The sequence below is a fragment of the Martes martes genome (genome assembly GCF_963455335.1).
Source record: "Martes martes genome assembly, chromosome: 10".
Taxonomy (NCBI): Eukaryota; Metazoa; Chordata; class Mammalia; order Carnivora; family Mustelidae; genus Martes; species Martes martes.
Window position 1 is genome coordinate 96,232,839 of NC_137898.1, and position 15,906 is coordinate 96,248,744.

The 15,906-nt window shown below is 41.1% G+C and overlaps 2 protein-coding genes across 4 annotated transcripts in view; one reads left to right on the forward strand and one right to left on the reverse strand.

Annotated features, from left to right (window-relative positions):
* The first annotated feature begins 10 nt into the window (after nucleotides 1–10).
* Nucleotides 11–15,906, forward strand: part of MSANTD2 (Myb/SANT DNA binding domain containing 2) — a 31,630-nt gene continuing 15,734 nt past the window's right edge. Inside the window, exon 1 of one of the 3 annotated variants that reach the window (XM_080816694.1) lies at nucleotides 11–542. In XM_080816694.1, the coding sequence (XP_080672820.1) occupies nucleotides 33–542 (510 nt within the window). In that variant the 5' untranslated portion in view covers nucleotides 11–32. The remainder of the gene's footprint in view (nucleotides 543–15,906) is intronic. The other 2 variants (XM_080816695.1, XM_080816693.1) reach the window with 2 other exon arrangements.
* Nucleotides 8,169–9,022, reverse strand: LOC308351900 (endothelial cell-selective adhesion molecule-like; the record flags this gene model as incomplete). Its single annotated transcript, XM_080817854.1, has 3 exons — nucleotides 8,169–8,374; nucleotides 8,573–8,598; nucleotides 8,856–9,022. 3 exons carry the CDS (start codon nucleotides 9,020–9,022, stop codon nucleotides 8,169–8,171), a joined length of 399 nt encoding a protein of 132 aa, XP_080673980.1.

The following is a 15,906-nucleotide window of genomic DNA, read 5'->3' on the forward strand; positions in this document are numbered from 1 at the left end:
TTCCGGGCGGTGCAGCGGCGGCCGCTTGGAAGATGGCTGCGCCCTGTGGCTCGGAGCTGCCCGCCAACTCGCCGCTAAAAATCCCGAAGATGGAGGTGCTCTCCCCGGCTTCTCCTGGTGGCCTGAGCGACGGAAATCCATCGCTGTCCGACCCTTCCACGCCTCGGGGTGCCTCCCCGCTCGGGCCGGGCAGTGCAGCGGGCTCGGGGGCAGCGGCGTCCGGGGGTCTCGGGCTGGGGCTGGGGGGCCGCAGCGCCGCCTCGTCCTCGGTCTCCTTCTCCCCTGGTGGCGGCGGTGGCGGGGCTGCGGCAGCCGCCGCCGCCGCCTGCCGGGGCATGTCGTGGACGCCGGCCGAGACGAACGCGCTCATCGCAGTATGGGGCAACGAGCGGCTGGTGGAGGCGCGGTACCAGCAGCTGGAGGGAGCCGGCACGGTGTTCGGCAGCAAGGCCCCTGGGCCAGCCATGTACGAGCGCGTGTCCCGGGCCCTGGCCGAGCTGGGCTACGAGCGGACCCCGTCCCAGTGCCGGGAGCGCATCAAGGTAACCGGCCGCCCGGCCTGGGGCAGCGAACCAGAGGCAGAGAGAAGGCGGGGAAGCGGGCCTCGGGGGCGGGGGCCGGTCTGAGCGCAGGGCTCCCCTCCGGGGCCCGGTGGGCGATTCGCATCTCCTCCGCCTTTTTCTTCTCTCCCTGGGAAGGGGGCTTTTTTCCAGATGGCCGCCAGCCCGTAGGTTTCCTGAGTTTGAAGTTGGGCGTGCCTGCCGCCGCCCCTCTTTCTTGCCAATTGAGGATGTTCCTGCGCTCTGAAGTTGGTAGTTTCTCATTGTACGCTGTGCGGCAGTCCCCGTGTCGCTGGCGCCTCTCGCCCCCACCGCCGGGGCCCCTCGCTTTGTTCCAGGCCGAGGGGCTCCCAGGCAGAGGCTTACCAGCCGGGGCGGAATTGAGGAAGGGTAGAAGAGGGGGGCCGGTGAGCCCCCAGTTTAGGAATTTTCAAATGAGTGGCAGTGCAGAGCCATGCAAAAAGCGCCTTTGGACGACTGGCCTTTGTGTCATTCGCCTTGCTTCTAACTTGAGCTTCGAAGGACGAATAAGACTTGAGATGCTTTGGAGAATTGGAAAGGCTTGGTTGCAGTCAGATAGTGTATTGTTATCGTGGAGTTAGGGGCGCAATTAAAGTTAGCCTGGCTGAGAGTTGGTCTGGAATTTGTGGAGTGTCGATGCCTCCAGAGTTAGATTGGCTTGAGGCCCTGCTATGTTTCTGACTAAGCTCCTTCACGAAAGCCAGTTTTTCCCTGCTTTAGTTATTTTGCCGGATGTGGTGACAAGTACAGCTCTCATTGTGCATCTGGCTATCTTTGTGTATCTGAATGTTTAACTATAGAGGCTTAATTTGGGCTAGAAATTTCTATCACCAGCCAGGTTATCTTTTCACTGTTGCTACTGACTTTTAATCTAGGCTTTCAGATTTGTATTATTGGCAGCTAGGGAGTGGTTTTATAGGTAAGCTAGTTCCCTCATCATAGTGTCTGCTAAAACATTCTGTTAGGATTCTTTCTCCCAGTTTTCAATGAACTACTTCTTGTTAAAAGTCGAAGTTATGTGTGTACTTCTTTTCTGATAGGGATGACACTTTTTCAGAGCTCTTTGGGGGTAAAAATCCAGTGAGAACAATCGCAATCACACTAAAATCAGAGATTGCTCCCAAGTTGAGGAGATCTTGGCTCAAGTAGTGTTCATCCTGGGCTAATGTTTCTTAGGAAATTTGGGTCAGAAACAGATATTTCAAACTTACTATTGTTCAAGGAATTTGGCACCCATTTCTCAATTACAAAATTGAATTGGTTTACTTGATAACATGTACCTTTAGGTCTTCTTTTGTCCCCTCTTCCCTGCCCCTCCTCCCCGCTTAATAAGATGTCCTTAAAATAATTGTTTATAGACAGGACTAAAATAGTACCTAACAGTAGCCACTGTTTCATTTTTCTATTAAAGAATAGCTGTAAGTTCAATTTCAAGGTCATCAAGGTTAAATTTCTGGGAGAGTTTTTGCACCGTGCTGATTAGCATCCACCCATTAGCTTTTCTTGACTTTAGAAGTGTACTTAGGCATTTGTAATGGTTTCAGCTTGATCGATTTTGCCCATAGAAATTTCCCAAATGGAAAAAGTGTTGTGCTGTCAAAACCTCACTGAACAGAAATCCCTCCATAAAATTGTTTCTCAAGTAACCAGGAAATATCCAGTTGGGTTGCATCTTTGTCTCGTTATGAGAAGCATAACCTAAAGCAAGAACAGATTAGGCTTCTCTGAAGAATTTTTAAAAGAGGGTCAGTTGCCTGTTTTCAAACAGGTAAGACCAAATTGACCTCAATCTCTTAGAATATTTGGAAAATATGTTGATGATAATGGATTCTCTGATCAACAGTTGTAGTTGATGAAGGGGACAGATAACTGTGTGTGTGTGTGTTTTCTGTACTTGTTAAGTGATTTCAACCAAGGAACCAGATTACTTCATTATAAGAATGTTGGTCTTTCCTTCCAGAATTTTAAGTACCATAAGGCAAGTTCTGGTTTCTCTTATTCAGTAATGTATCTCCAGGGTCTAGCACATAATAGTCACTGGATACGTATTTATTAAATTTACCAAATAAAATCTAAAAGGAGAATTTTGGAATGTATAGAAATCTAGATTAGTGTTACTCAAGCTTTAATCCAAAGACATAGACTTTGAAACCCCGTTTGAAAAATTTTGCATTGAAAACTAAGCTCTGTCCCTCCAGAAGATTAGGTTAAATGTAATGTTAAGCATAGAAGCAAATGTTGTCACTGAAATCATAGCCTTACCCAGTTATGAGGTGGATGTCCAAGTAATCCAGAATATGTTTATGAAAATAACACAACCTTAAAAATATCGTCAGGGAATCTCAAATCCCTGAAAACAAATCTTTAGATCCCAGTTTTTAAAATGCCATGCGTGGTTCAGAAATCTCTTCTTTAACTTTATTGTCTTGATGAGAACTGCAAAAAGAAATTCAGCCATCCTTTTTGCTTTAGATTTTGTAAAATAGAAAAGAAGTAGTACAGGAGGATACGGACCATAAGGAACTTACTCAACAGACTAATGTGCTCACTTAAATGTGAGCTCATGTCAAAGGTTCTCAGGGAAGGAATATCATTTGTGTCAATTAAATTTCTGGCCTGAATATATCTGGAATATTTATTAAAACTCAATTATGAAAACTCCCTAAATGATTTCTTATAAATTTGAAAGGAGGGAGGAGATATACAGTAACTTCGTTTTTTCCATGAAACTTTCCTTTAATCCTAGTTTCAGCATTTAATGTAGCAGCCTTCCATCTCATCACAAGAAGGCATCAGAAAGCTGAGTGGTAGCCCAGCCTCTTCCCTGGCCATCTCCCTGAATAAACTGAAAGCACATCACTTCCCTTTTCTGGACTGCGTTTTAGATTTCCTGTCTATTAAAATTGTAAATTTTGAAATTAATAACTCTTGGATTTTGCTACCAGAGTACTATTTTTGAATACCATCCAAGTGAGAATGTGTATTTCTAAGTGCGCAGGATTTTAGCTTAAAATCACGTAGAAACATTGTTTATTGCTGTAAAGGGCTTCATTTTGAAGTCTGACATGGCCAGTTACTGGTATTTGTTCAGTCCTTTAGATGAAATGGGTGTGTTTGAGACTGCCTTACTCCACAGACTGTTTGGTTCTGAAGTTTTGTTGCTTTTTTTGTTTGCCAGAGGGAAGTTTGTCCGCTAACAATTCCATTGTCCACTCTAATTTTAGAGTCAGATAAACACATAATAAGGTGGTTTTCTGTCTGGTCCTTGCATGATTTTTCTCTTCCTCTAGAGTACTTTTCTCCCTCTCTCCATCCACAAATACTTGAGTGCTTTCTATGTGCAGGGCTGTATGCTAGATATTAGGATAAATTTTGAAAAATCGTAATATACAGTCCAAGAGCTTCCGGTGCAGCTGAAGTCTGTGTATACGCAGCAAAGATTTAAAAAGCTCTACAACACAAGGGCTGGTATGTGATGCAGTATTTGATTAAGTGTCATATGACTAAAGCAGACAATAAATGTGATGACTTCAAAGGAGGGAGAGATCTCATCACAGTCCATACTGTAGTAGTTGAAAGATCTATCTAGACTTGGCATTCATGAAAGCATTCACTTCGGGGCCAGATGCTGTATTCACACTTCAGTCAGTTAATCTGATGCACTGCAAAACTCATTCTCAAGTCCCATATTTTTGGGTGTTCTCCAAAAATTTGCCTCTTGAGAGTTGGCTTTATGTCTTTGAAACAGATGTGTACTTCTAGCTCTGCCTCAAGATGAAATGCAAGGTGTTGTATGACCTAAAAAGCTTTTTTTTTGCTGGATCGGTACGGGTTGCTCATAAGACAAATTTAAAAGTGGTCGGGAGTCTTCTGCCTAGCCAACAAAATGATCAGTTTCTTTAGGGATATTTCTTAGATTTATTCATCAGTCATTGTCATAACCTTTAGAACAAATTTCGTACTTTAGCAGACAAATAACATATAGTACATTTGGTCTTTCACTTTTGGCTCTCAAGCCTTGTCATTATTTGTTTGCGAGAACCACTAGGGTAAAGTGACATGGAGCCAGAAGATATCTTTGTCCCTGTATAAGCATTTTAATAGCCTCCACCCATCTCTGAGGACTTTCCTCTGATGTTTGCAGCCAAGATGGTACCTCTGTACTATCACTGAAAGATTTCCAAGAAATATGGAATACGGCTCAAATAGTTTGTAAGAAGGATTTAGTCAGATTTGTTTGCTTCCATTTTTTGACATATTCCTTTTTTGTTGTTCCCTTGCCACTGTCACCCAGAAGCTTGTGTGTTCCAGAATGCTTGTCTGCATGTGAATCTGATACAGGCTTGATGTGTATCTTTAGAGAATAGACCATCTTAGACTACTGACCGTACTCTTACAGTCTTTCCGTTTAGGAGGTAAGCATCCAACAAGCACATGTTAAAACTTAGGAAGAAGAGGCTTCCAAGCTTATTTCTTGGCATTTTGGGAAATCTAGTGAAGACTGGAGTGAAATTATTATGGATCCTTCATTAAGAGGATGTGTAAAAGGAAAAAAGAACTTCGAAAGCACATAGTACAGTGCTGTTTAATAAAACTTTCCATGATGATGGAAATGTTCTATGGCTAACGCAGTTCACTGTGATAGCCACCAGTCACTTGTGGCTCTTGAGACATTGGAATGTGGTTAGTGTGCCTGAGGAACGGAATTTTAAGTTATATTTTGTTTTAAATATTTTAATCTTTTTAAAAATATTTTACTCATTTTAGAGATCACTCGAGTTAGTGGGGCAGGAACAGAAGGGGATGGACAAACAGGCTCCACGCTGAGTGCAGAGCTTGACGTGGCCCTCGATCTCACGACCTTGAGATCATGACCTGAGCCGAAATTAAGAGTCAGACGCTTAACCGACTGAGCCATCCAGGCACCCCTTAAATTATTTTAATTTTAAATTCTAAATGCCACATGTGGTTAGTGGCTACCATATTGAACAGTGTAGGTAAAAAGTTGTTATTTGGAGTCCTAAAGAAGTCTATTTTATGAAACAGTTCTCTTAGCTACATACTCAAACTTTTAGGGGAAGCACAGAGTTCCTTTTTCTTGTCCTCCCTGTTACTTTACTTCTGCTCAGAAGTAAAGTAACTTCTATCAAGAAGTCAAGAAAAATGGTCCACTGTACTAGGGAGGAAAAGCTTTTAGTGCAAGGAATAATGTGTTTTAACCTCAGGTGGCTTAGGCAAAGTTTGTCCTATTCTTGTGTCTCTAGGATGATACCGTCTGATAGAACTTTCTGTGATATGAGTGTCTTATTGTCTGCACTGTCCATCAGTCACTGTGCAGTCGCCACTACCCACAGCTGATTATGGAATACTTGAAATGTGGCTACTATGACTGAATTTTAAATTTTATTTAATTATTAATTAATTTAATTTTAATTAATTTAAATAGCCATAAGTGTGTAGCCACTGGCTATTGTATTTGCCAGAACAGCTTTGGAACAATGCTATTTAAACTTTTTTGTTTATGTACGCCCAAGAAATATAAAGCTGACATTAAAATTTTTTCATTCTATATGAAAGTCTACAGAAGTTAATAGGATATAGGAAATAGGAAATCTAGTATGAGGTGAATAAGATGAAGATTAATTTACTCAGTAATGTGCTCTGAATCAGAAAAATCCACACAAATTCATATCTGTAGGTTTTTATCAAATGCATCTTGAAAATGTTAATGATCAGACAATATTCCACTTATATTTAAAGATGTAAAGATACGTGTAAAGATACAGTATCACTAACCTATTTTGCTTTGGTTATTCTAAATTAAGGGGCCAAGCTTTACACCTAAGAAATATGGACCTAGACTGGGAATGCCAGGAATCCCCAAGGTTTTAAGGGGCCTTCATTAATCATTTAAGAAAGAGTAGAAGATACCCCAGTGGGAGGCCATTGCTTTAGAACTCTGAGCATCTTTCTGATACCTTTCTTGGCAAATATAGTGGAACTGGGCCGTTGGAGTCCACTGCCCTTAGGAAACAGGAGAAACTTTTGGAGCTTAACTCTTGGCTAGAATGCAAGAATCCGTGGGAAGATTTGGAGATCTTGCCCATTCCCTTTCATCAGACTCAACTGACAGATCACAGGGTTTCTTCAAATACTTAAGTCTGAACTAGGCACTTAACTTTTTTTTTTTTTTTAATTCACTCACAAATATTTGAGTACCTTGCATGGAAGCTTCTAGACGTGCAGCAGGGTACTATCCACCATCAAGTGTCCCCTTTCAGTGAAGGGGTCAGACTACGAAAGCACCAGTTACGGTGTTGTGAGTCAGGTCTGTGCAGCACATTGGCATTATGTTCACGGTGCTTTGGACGCACACAGGAAAGGCATGTCATCATAGACTGTCAGGAGGTGGCTCTTGGAGGTAAAGTGGGACCAGACTGAGCAGAAGAAAGTAGAGAGAGATGAGCGGTTGAGGTTAAAGGCCAGAAACAGCAGAACCTAGGACAGTGCAAACTGCAAATACAGTAAAATATATTTTTTTCATGAATCCTAAACTGGAAACATCTAAATGCTGTAGTTCCCAAAAAATTTTTAAGTAATAAGTTGTTAAGAAAAAATGCATGGCTTTCAGGTGCCTCCTTAGCACAGTGTTTAGTGCGTAAGTCTCATAAAAAGTCATGCCTTTCAGTTGAGGAACAGTTTGCCATAGGGCATGGTATTGGTGAAGGTAGGACTTAGAATGTACAAATGACTGGTTGGTGGTATCCTAAAGAACCGAGAGAAGTGCAGAGCAGGTAGTTTTGGAATAACAGTAGTTTGCACATACCAATTCTAGACAATTTGATGTGTTGATAAGTAACCTTTTTATAGTGTTGGATTATAGTTGTGCAGATGTCTGTTATATATCTCATTCTTATATACTGGAAAGAAAAACCAAAGCAGTACAACTGCTTTTTTTTTTATTAATTTTTTTTAAAGATTTTATTTATTTATTTGACAGACAGAGATCACAAATGGCAGAGAGGCAGGCAGAGAGAGAGAGAGGAGGAATCAGGCTCCCTGCTGAGCAGAGAGCCTGATGTGGGGCTTGATCCCAGGACCCTGGGATCATGGCCTGAGCTGAAGGCAGAGGCTTTAACCCACTGAGCCACCCAGGCGCTCCCAAAGCAGTACATCTTCTGAACATAAAATAAGAAGGCAAATATTTTACCCTGTGGCCTAATATTCCCATGATACATATGTGTAACTGAAACACTTTCACAAAATTATAATGATTATAGCTAAGATTTATATAACACTTGCCACGTGCTATTCACTGTTGAAAGTGTTTCACAGAAATGACTCTCTAGTTAACGATGTACAGTATACTCTGGTATGTTCTGTTAAATGTGAGCACAAGTAACCTAGCTCCGAAACCTCTAGGGCTTATGTCCTCTTGAGTGTCAGAAGTATACAATATCTGAAAGCACCCAACACGTTGTCTGTCTGGTAGGCTCCCTTTCTCCAGTCCACTCCCTGCATCATCCTCCTCCTCCTCCTCCACCACCACGACTTTGCAGCACGGCCTCCCTTTTTACCTCAGTCCTTCTAGTGCCTCTCATCTTTCCCTCCACCAGCCACAGTCCCAAGTTCCTCACCTAGAACTGGTGCAAAGAAAACCTGGGCGGATGGGGATGCCCGCTCCCACTGGTACTGGGCAGCTGGCTTACTCCTCGGGGACTGGCAGCTCAGGGTCACGTTGGTCCCCACACAGGGCACGCCCAGGAGACCACAGGATGGAGGAGCTGGAGGAACTGAAGCAGGGAGACAGGTTAAAAGCTCAACCCCAGGGGACAAACAGATCCCTCCCACCCACCCCCAAACACACCCCCCCCCTTCTGTCACTCTGTCTGCCCTCCTCTAATGTTTACACTCAGCCCTTTGGGAGACAGACCTGCCTGGGCTCCCATGGGGCTGGGGAAGGTGTTGCCAAGTGTGTGCTTCTCACTCACCCAGCACACTGAGTTCTAAAGTTTTGCTGCTGTGGCTCCTTTTGATGCCTTGGTGGCCTTTTTTTTTTTTTTTTTTTTAAAGATTTATTTATTTATTTATTTGACAGAGAGATCACAAGTAGGCAGAGAAGCAGGCAGAGAGAGGAAGGGAAGCAGGCTCCCTGCTGAGCAGAGAGCCAGATGCGGGGCTCGATCCCAGGACCCTGGGATCATGACCTGAGCCGAAGGCAGAGGCTTTAACCCACTGAGCCACCCAGGTGCCCCGATGCCTTGGTTGCCTTGCAGATTCACAGAGCAGCGGTAGGACCCAGAGTCTTTCTCCTGGAGGTCCTGCAGCCGCAGTGACACATTCTGGGAAGGCATGGAGTAGACCAGGGATACCCCACTTTTGCTTGATGTGGCCCCACTGATGTATGCCAGCACCTGGTGTGGGACACAATGCCTCCCCATTATTCCACGTGTGCCCTGTGCCCACAGGTTCAGCTAATCCTCCTCCCCCAGACTGGCAGTCTTCAAGTGCTCCTCCCCCCGTAGTCACCCCCTCTGACCTGTCTCCTTCCCCTCTCTCTCCCTGCCCTTGGGTCCTCTTCCCCAGGACAGTTCTTGATCCCCTATGCTTTGTCTCTTCATCTCCCACTTGGGGTGTTTAGAAAGGTGATCACATCCTGCTGAAATTCGATTTCCCAACCCAGGCCACTAATGGGTTCTAACCTGCAGTTAGATAAAAGATGAGAAGATAGTGAGGTGAGATCAAGATATTTCCAGTCATTTTACTCTTAGATTAAAGATATCAGAACTTCAGAAACATCATAATTTGGAATAGGTCACATCCCAGATATTCTGGTGAAATGTTTTATGCTGTGTAATTCTAGATAGCTGGAGCCTAGGGTTGGTGGAAAGAGGGTAGAAGGAGGTGGGCAGTGATAAGAAATGAGACTGGAGACATAAACCAGAAGCACAGATCATTCAGAGGCTTTTTGCAGTAAGCTGGACAAGAAGTGCAATAAAACAGTGGTTATGAAAACAGAGAAGACAGTAGATTTCAGATACACCCAAGTCAGCAGGGCTTGTTTGGGAAATCTGAAAATTCGAATCTCTAGGGTTTGATAGATCTTAACCCCGCACACGGCTTCTACCAGCTTACACGGGATCTTTGTCGTAGCCTCAGAGATCATCACAGTGCCTCATAACCTACGTTTTTAGAATTGGTCATTCTAGAACCAATGAGATCCAACTAAAACACCATTTTAGCATAGCTCTGTGTTACCTTGAGGATATATTCTAGACTCTTTTGGATTCTCATCTCCCTGAGCTTCAGAATTGATGATCCTTCTCCCCCTTTTTTTTTCCTCCTTTTTCTAACATTACCAGAGGACAACAACTAAAAGTCCCATCTCCAATTTCAGATGTTAATTGTCATACAGGCCCTCTGAAGCATGCTCGTATCAGGTAGAATAGCAGCGCCCCCCCCCCCCGCCGCCCCTTTTTGAAGGTTATAGCTATGTAATGTTTAAAAAGGTTTAAATATGGGAGGAAAAATGTCTTGACTTTGAAAAACAAAGACCAGTACCACAAAGCTGTAGATTTGAAACAATTGATTGTTAGGATTGCTATGATTATTAGGTTCTCTTTAATCTTATTTCTGTGGTGGGTTCATGCAGTTTGGTCGTCTGCCTGCTAATGACCATCCACAAAAACTTCATTCAGTGTTCTGGAATGAATGCAAATCTGTGCCTCGTATGCATATGTTACAAATTATCTGGAGTTTGTAATCTATGCGGAGTCTTCCCCCTGCTGTTCTGAATCACTGGAAAATGGATATTGGAATAAGGCATGTATTTAAATGTTTTAATTCTTACCTATTGTGGCTGAGAGAGTCCTTGAGAGCCAATGGAAATCCTTTTTTTTTCTTGGCACTAATCAAGCGAGTGTTATCTTGTCACTTAGTGGGATGTATTGTTATTCCTTAGTAAAATACAAATCTGTGTTTATTCTCAGATATTTTAGGAATAACAGCCATTATTTTATTTTTATATATGTGTTCTTGGCTGTATTCATAAATTACGTATTTTGAGCTACCAAGTAATACTTCATTCAATATAAATTGATACAATAGAATGGAAGTTATTTACTTAGATTTGTTTTCTAGTTGCATTTTCTCAGCCTATGTAAGACTATTTTATTGTAATAGCCTGAATTTTTGAAATTCACAATAATTGTTTCTAATATCTACCTTCAGATTTCATTTATTCGAATAAGTCAATTATGTTTGTAATCGATATTAATAAAATCAGAATAAAGTTCGTATCTATCAAAAACTGCTTTTATTATTATTATTTTAAATTTACAGATACTTTCTCTAAATGGAAGGAGCTGGTTTATGATTTAGAAAGAAGAGTGTGCAATAGGTCAAAGAGAACCTCAACCTTATATTTGATCTCTCAGTCGCCATATACAATCTTAAGGAAGTTGTATTCATTCATTCATTCATTCATTCATTCATTTAGCAAAAAATCTTCTGAGCTGCTTCTGCATGCCAGGCATTGATTTAGGTGCTGGAAATGTATCAGTGGACAAAATCGAAGAAAACCCCTTTCAAAGAGCTTACATTCTGATAGAAACCAATATGATATTTAAAATAATGCAATTCAAAACAATTAGCACAATAGAAAGAAGGCTGATCAAATATATTACTAGATATCAACCTTATTGATCTTACAATGTTTGAGCTTTTTTTCTTTTTCTTTCTTTCTTTTTTTTTTTTTATTTAAATAGGCTCCATGCCTGACTGGGGCTTGAACTCCCTGAGATGTAGAGTCGCATGCTCTGCTGACTGAGCCAGCCAGGCGCCTTGGAATGTTTGACTCTTATCTTTCACTGTATGTTAGTCATAGAGGTTCAGTTTGCCTTTTCTGTATTAAGAATGAGTATATGGTTTTATATTAGACCTTTTTATTGTGATATGTACAGTTGTCACTGAAGTTTGCCCCATGAAGCAGTGAACTACAACATTGTTCATATTCATTCAGTCATTAGATAATGAACACCCTTATTCAGTCTTTTGCATAACCAGGTAATGTCCCTTCTCTCTTTTGCAAATTAGGAGACATGGGTAATAGTTGGACTTTGAGGGATCAGAGTTGTGCCTGTTTTTGAACAGTATGAAAGAGTATTTCTCCTTTATATGGTTATATTACAACCACAGTATAAAATTAAGAAAAATCAGTGGAGATACTTTAACTTCATGGTAGCATAATTATTTATCTGTGAAATGTTATTTTGCAAAAAGTGGTGAATCTAATTAAAAAAAGAAAAAAAAGACTTATTTGAGAGGCGGGGAGGGGGGGAGGGCGGGGAAGGCACAGAGGGAGAGAATATCCAAGCAGACTCCCACTGAGCACAGACCCTGAAGCCTGAAGCAGGGCTCCATCTCACAAGCTATGAGATCAAGACCTACCCAAATCCAAGAGTCGGATGCTTAACCGACTGAGCCACCCAGGTGCTCCATGATTTTAATTCCAGTAAGTTTTCATGCACCAAAACAGGAATGAGAGCTCCACATGGTTTTTGCTCCATTAAACTCCAAGAAAATATATGGGTCATTCATACTTATTTGATTCATGCTGTTCTGCCTACTGCTTCTTGTAAGCAGTTTGCTCGATGAGTAAGGCCTATTCCTGTAGTTAGTTAGGATTCTTTTTCTCCCCTTTTCTTTATATGTCCGTGTTAGTCACCATATTCTCTCCAAAACTACAGACCTTTGAAAATAGTTAGTTGATTGGTTTATATATATAAAGAGGAAAGAGGAGCAAAAAGTTAAAGAAGCTATGCTAGTATAGCCTGGTGTTTCTGAAACTTGAATAATCTAAAGTGTGTTTATGCAACAATGTTACTTAATATGTAACAAACCTAAATCTAGGTATAACACTTGCAGATCTCACATGTTATCAAACAAAAATAACTTTAAAATACTTCTACATACCAATAAAACTAAGAATCAGAAAATCAAGCTAGCATTCCTTTAACCTTGGGTGATGTGGTTTAGATGAAACTTGCTCCAGACAAGATTCTGATACGGACTGCTACAGTTTGTTATTCTTACCATGTGCTTTGTGATAAAACTTTGGGGCTGTCTTTTTCTATTTGAACTAACCTTTATTTATAAGTGGTCTCCATGTGGTGTGACTGTCATTTTTGTTAGGATGGCTAACATTTATTGAGGACAAGCTATTCAGTAGATACTATTTTAAGTGCTCTTTATTTTTTCTTTGAACATTCACAACAAATCTATGATAGAGGTACTATTATTAGCCCCACCTAACAGATGGAGAAATTGAGGCACAGTGAGATGAATTCACCTAAAGTCACAAAGCTAGCAGGTGGTGAAGTTGGACTTAGCAGTCTGTATCCATGCTCTTAACCACTTGTTTATGTTAACCCCTTTATGAATCATCAGCCCACCTTTTTAAAAATGTTGACAGTTGAACTAAGTTTTTGGCAATAGTGTGATCATAAACAAATGCAATAGTAAAAACACATAGCAACATGGAAGGAAAACACACGTTTTAAAAATTCTTGCAGGTAATTCATGGTGTCCTAAGATTATAAGCACAGTGAAAAACATTTGACTTGGAAGACCCAAAGAAGAATTTACAACAGGTGTTGAAACACAAATAGTCTTTTTGTCAAAGACTCAGTTCACTCAAATCTTTATATAAATGATGGTATTTATTGAACTACCAACTCCTCTTAAAGGAAGTTAAGTTTGAACTGCAGAAGGAATTTACAAAATAGAATTACTTTTTGGCAGTGAAAGCAGGTAAGGATGTGGGTTACCAAAAGGAGGCCATGGAGTGTTCATTACCTAAGCCTGCCGTCATTCACCTAATGTGTAAATGGTTTAGGTACTCTTCTTAGAATGATGAGGATGAGATGGGCTGTTTGTAATATATAATGTAAATGGGTCAAAGAAAGTAAATATGCATAGAAAGAAAGCTAAAAATAGAAAATAAGAATTCAGTGCAGGGAGTAACCCAAGTAAATACGGTTACTTCCGCTAAATATTAAAATGAGCTCTGTTATAAACTTCTGGCAACTATGGCAGAAAGGTAAATACAGTGATTTTCTCTACTTTTCAATGTCTGCTGAAGAGAGGAATACCGGGTCCTAGTTTTGAATCCTAAATCTGTGTGAATGAGGCTCTAATAGAGACCTTGGATAAGCTCTTACCTTGCCCTTAGTTCTCTATTCAGTTAAATAGGGATGTATCACGTGTCTTTCATATACTTGTGATACACTCCCCAGACCCTCCTCCAGGAGTGAGACACTAGTCAGTCTACCCACGCTCCCCCATCCCCTGTCCTCCCACTTCCCCCCACCCCCCGCCCCGACCACCACAGGCTGCTTGGAGCAATGACTGGCCATGGCTTCCTGGTGAATTCCTGGAAGGAAGTTCTCTTTGCCCAAGGGAGCGGTCTCTCCCAAGGTTAGGCTCCCTCTCCAGGGGCAGCCTGAATCCAGTGGCTGGCCAGTGGTACAGCCTCCTTGCCCCAGTTCAGGACAACTCTGAAGGCTCATCCCAGTTCCCTCACCTCACTTTAGGTTAGCTGAGGCCTCTGTTACAACCTGTTTGTCTCCCCAACCCTGTTCCGGTCAGTGTCTCACAGGCGTTCTCAAGAGCTCTCCTCCGTAAGACTGCTGCCCTGGCTCCTCAGACTGTTTCCTGGGACCCTCTCTTTCAGGATTAAAGTAAACATTAGGAATAATAAATATAAACTGCTTAGCCCAAATCTCGGTATACAGTAGGCACTGAGAAAAATGGTAGTTAATGGTTTTTACCTTCATTGCATGGGACATTGAGCCACATATGGAAAATGTTTGATTTTTGTAGACTACATTTTTCATATGGCTATTACTTTTAGCAAGCCTCATAAAGGTAAGAGTAAAATATAAAAATGCTACCAAATGAGCTATAGAAAGCGTTATGATTGCTTGAATTTCTTTCTAACAACTTCCTAAATAAGTTCAGGTTGCCAAAGGACAAATGCATAAACTTAAAACATGCTTATTTTCAGGGCTTTCATTGAAAAGGTATTTGTCAGCATATGAAGATGTGTTCTGTGCATGTGTTTATGGTCTGTAGTTTACACCATGGAAATGCAAAAGAAAAACCCCACTTTTTGAAGTACAGTTGACCCCTGAACAGCATGGGGATTAGGGACACCAACCCCTTGTGCAGTCAGAAGTCTGGGTGTAACTTTTGACTCCCCAAAAACCTAACTACTAATAACTTACTGTTGACCAGAAGACTTGCTGATAATATGAAGAGTTGATTGACATATTTTGTGTATGTATTATATACTGTATTCTTACAATAAAATAAGCTAAAGAAAAATATTAAGACAATCATAAGAAAGAGAAAATACATTTACAGTCATGTATTTGTCAAAAAAAATTCATGTATAAGTGGACCCTTGTAGTTCAAATCCGTGTTACTTAAAGGTCAACTTTAATTCAATATTTACCCTTTTAAAAACAATTGTCTGAATCTTGTCCCAGATTCAGTCAGGACTAATGCTTGTACCCAGATACCATGATGGGGGATTTCTAATAACCTTGCTTTTTAGATGATTTTGTCTAGATGTCACAACCAAATATGCCAAATTTGCTAAGGGAAAGAATTTGTAGTATAGATTATCTTTGCATAAGAGATGGTAGTTTTTGGTAAGAAAATATGTACAAAACTTTCATGGTTCACATGAAAGGAGTAAGGTGACTTACTGTATTTTTGGTGGGGGGAGAATTGCTCTGCTCCATTTTCCTTTTAAACACTGGTCTCATTACTAGCAGAAAGTACCCTGTGTTTGGGAAGCAGTACAACATCGTAATGCTAAAGCTGTGTGAGGTGTTTTTGTAATGTGTGTGTGTGTGTATGTGTATGTGTGTGTTAATTATGTTAATTATGGACCAATTAGTGTGCAATGCAGGATGTTTGTGTGGGAGGCCTTTACAGATGAATGGTTTTCCCCTGCAATCCTAGAAATATTTTAGATAACTCTCTTGAATATTTTTTTGTTTTTTTTTTTAGTTCTCACATATTCACAAGAGTTAACATTTTAAATATCATCTGAATATCCCTTTGAGGTTCTGCCCCAGGGTGTGAAGTACTGAGAAAATGATTTAACAGAGATGCTAATACAGCAGCTTCAGAAGTGATGGAGGAGGGCAGGTGAAAATAACCTAATCCAGGTGAATTCTTTACCAAACAACTGATTTTCCCCCATTTAGATGGGGAGGAAGTTCTAGACAAAGAGTGGTATGTGACCATCTTCGAT